Below are 2,413 nucleotides of genomic sequence, written 5' to 3' on the forward strand. Positions count from 1 at the left end.
ATTGTATAAACACTAGTCGTTTACCAATTCAAAATTAATATTTATATAAAAAGATATACATTGTATAGCTATAGCTCTATCTATTAGTGAGTCAGTAAATACAGATATAAATACTAGCATAACTCCCTGTTTATATTTACTGTTATTAATTCGTATTTTTATTTATTAAATTAACAAATTAATAATTTTACACCGATAGTTATACATGGTAGCAATAATATACATACAAAATGTAAAGTTTTATATTTTATAGTAAGTAGTTCTACATAATAACTTATGATAATTATGACAATATTAAAATAAAGATATAAGGCACAAAATAACACATAAATAGAATCTAATTTTGAGACATGGTTAATGATAAAATACAATATCATAAAATGTAGGTAATATACCTTACGAGATATTACATTCATTAATATAATATATAGTCATTAATCTAATACATCATTGGTGATTTTGTTTATAAATAGTCTTATGTTGATATAGCACTACCTCCGACGTTGAACGTGTGCAGAGAGCATTGCATTATAAATTTAATAAATTATTAGGCACTACAAAAGTCGGTCAATTACTAACGGCCATTAAATATTGCGCCGAATTCTGGAACACCGTTGTAACCGTAATTTTGAGCCATGAGCAGTGAATCCTACAACACGATTTAAAATATTTAATTAGTTAATTAATGTGGCTTGCTATTGCAGTTATGTTAAATGTAATTAAATGTCAGACAGTATTAATAATTACCCCAGATGATCCACGAATCGAAGTACTGTGTGCATTTTGTGACCAATTACGCATCATATTAAAAGCGATCAACAGAATCGCAAACTTGCCCACTGCCATTGCTTTCAAAGCTAACAATTTCAGTTTCATTATGAAAAACGGTATGAGCATTGTTTGAATAACAAATGGTATTAGAAGCAGAGGCAAAAATTTATCTTTAAACGAATGCTTTTTCTTCTTGTGTTTGCCCAAAGGTTTCTTTTTTTTAATAGGCTTATGGACGTGGCCTTTTTCACTGTCCACTGTAATCAAAAACAAACGATTTAAACCTATGTATTATAATATATTATAATAATCAAATTAATTTAAATGTATATATGTATGTATTATTTATAAAGATGTATTATTCAATTATAGAGGTGGGCAGCTTATTTTCAAAAAATGTAATACATTATAGATTTAAAAAACAGTAAAATATATATTTCTTAATATCACAATCCAAAGGATATAGATTATAGGTAATATAATTATTTTTTTTCTATTGTTCTAAAGCCCGGCGACTAAGGCCATTAGCTATACAATTATTTATTTTATTTTCTCTCATGGATGGTATTTAGTATTTATATAAATATGTTTGTATAGATATAATTGAACAACATTTCATAGGTACCTATAATATTATATTATACATATCGGAGTAACCGTTATTTTATATTTACCCAAAGCCGTGTCCTTAACCGCATAATCACCAACCTCTACACCGGTTGATGAAGTGGTAAGAGCACTCGTGCCGAGTACTTCGTCTTCGGTGTCTCTTGATGACAGCGGCAACTGTGTGGATGACTCCAGCGATTGATCTGTGGTCGGCAAAGCGTCAGTCGAATCGACAGCACATTGCAATACAAATATCGCGACGCACGCAAAAACGGCGAGACCGCATGTGGAGAGTGACATTTTTCTTGTGCCGAATCGAAAAGCCGCTCCGGAAATGCGATAGGTATTTTATTGTAAATTATAGTTATTATATTGTGTCGACCGAACGGCGTGAGACGACGGCAAAGACTAAATAAAGACGAGACGCCGCCGGTGACGACCGTCAACTATAGGTACAGTGTATGCGATATCGTGATATATGTGAGATGCCGGTTCACCGCCTATAAAACGATAGAAATAATGACAATGATTCCTTGATATGACGAGTGTGAATGAGACGACGTTCGAATACGATCGCGACATCCGAAACGAATGCCCTCCGAACGCTTAGATCGACGCGTATAAAACGAATAGAAAATTGATATACGTGCACTAGTAGGTATATACGACGGGTACCTGATTGACCGACCGTGGCCGTGGTACCCGGGGGGGACCTTGACCGAATACTTTCACGTGATCACGGTGATGGTAAGTGGGTTATACGGTTTTATATATACACATACATGCGCACACGCAAAGCAAGTATGTTATATACAATTATAATGTAGGTATATAATATATATATATATATATATATATATACGTATAGGAAGAGGTATCTACAGATATATATCGTTAGTGAACGGTGATAAGACATCCGGTTGGATACTCGAAGAAGAAGTCCTCCGCGATGAAATTCAGTGGAAAGGATACCTATTTTAGTATAATATACTCACATACCTATCGTGTCGTTATACTACTATTATTATTATTA

The 2,413-nt window shown here is 33.0% G+C and overlaps 1 protein-coding gene across 1 annotated transcript; it reads right to left on the bottom strand.

Annotated features, from left to right (window-relative positions):
* Positions 1 to 220: 220 nt before the first annotated feature.
* Positions 221 to 2,027, bottom strand: Osi22 (Osiris 22). The gene is made up of 3 exons (XM_015519423.2): positions 1,446 to 2,027; positions 748 to 1,028; positions 221 to 649 (listed from the first exon to the last, which is right to left on the bottom strand). Exons 1-3 carry the CDS (start codon positions 1,678 to 1,680, stop codon positions 575 to 577), a joined length of 591 nt encoding a protein of 196 aa, XP_015374909.1. The 5' UTR covers positions 1,681 to 2,027; the 3' UTR covers positions 221 to 574.
* Between the last annotated feature and the right edge of the window lie 386 nt (positions 2,028 to 2,413).

The sequence above is a fragment of the Diuraphis noxia genome, unplaced genomic scaffold, assembly GCF_037042655.1.
Source record: "Diuraphis noxia isolate RWA-SAM2 unplaced genomic scaffold, SU_Dnox_SAM2 contig0001, whole genome shotgun sequence".
Classification (NCBI taxonomy): Eukaryota; Metazoa; Arthropoda; class Insecta; order Hemiptera; family Aphididae; genus Diuraphis; species Diuraphis noxia.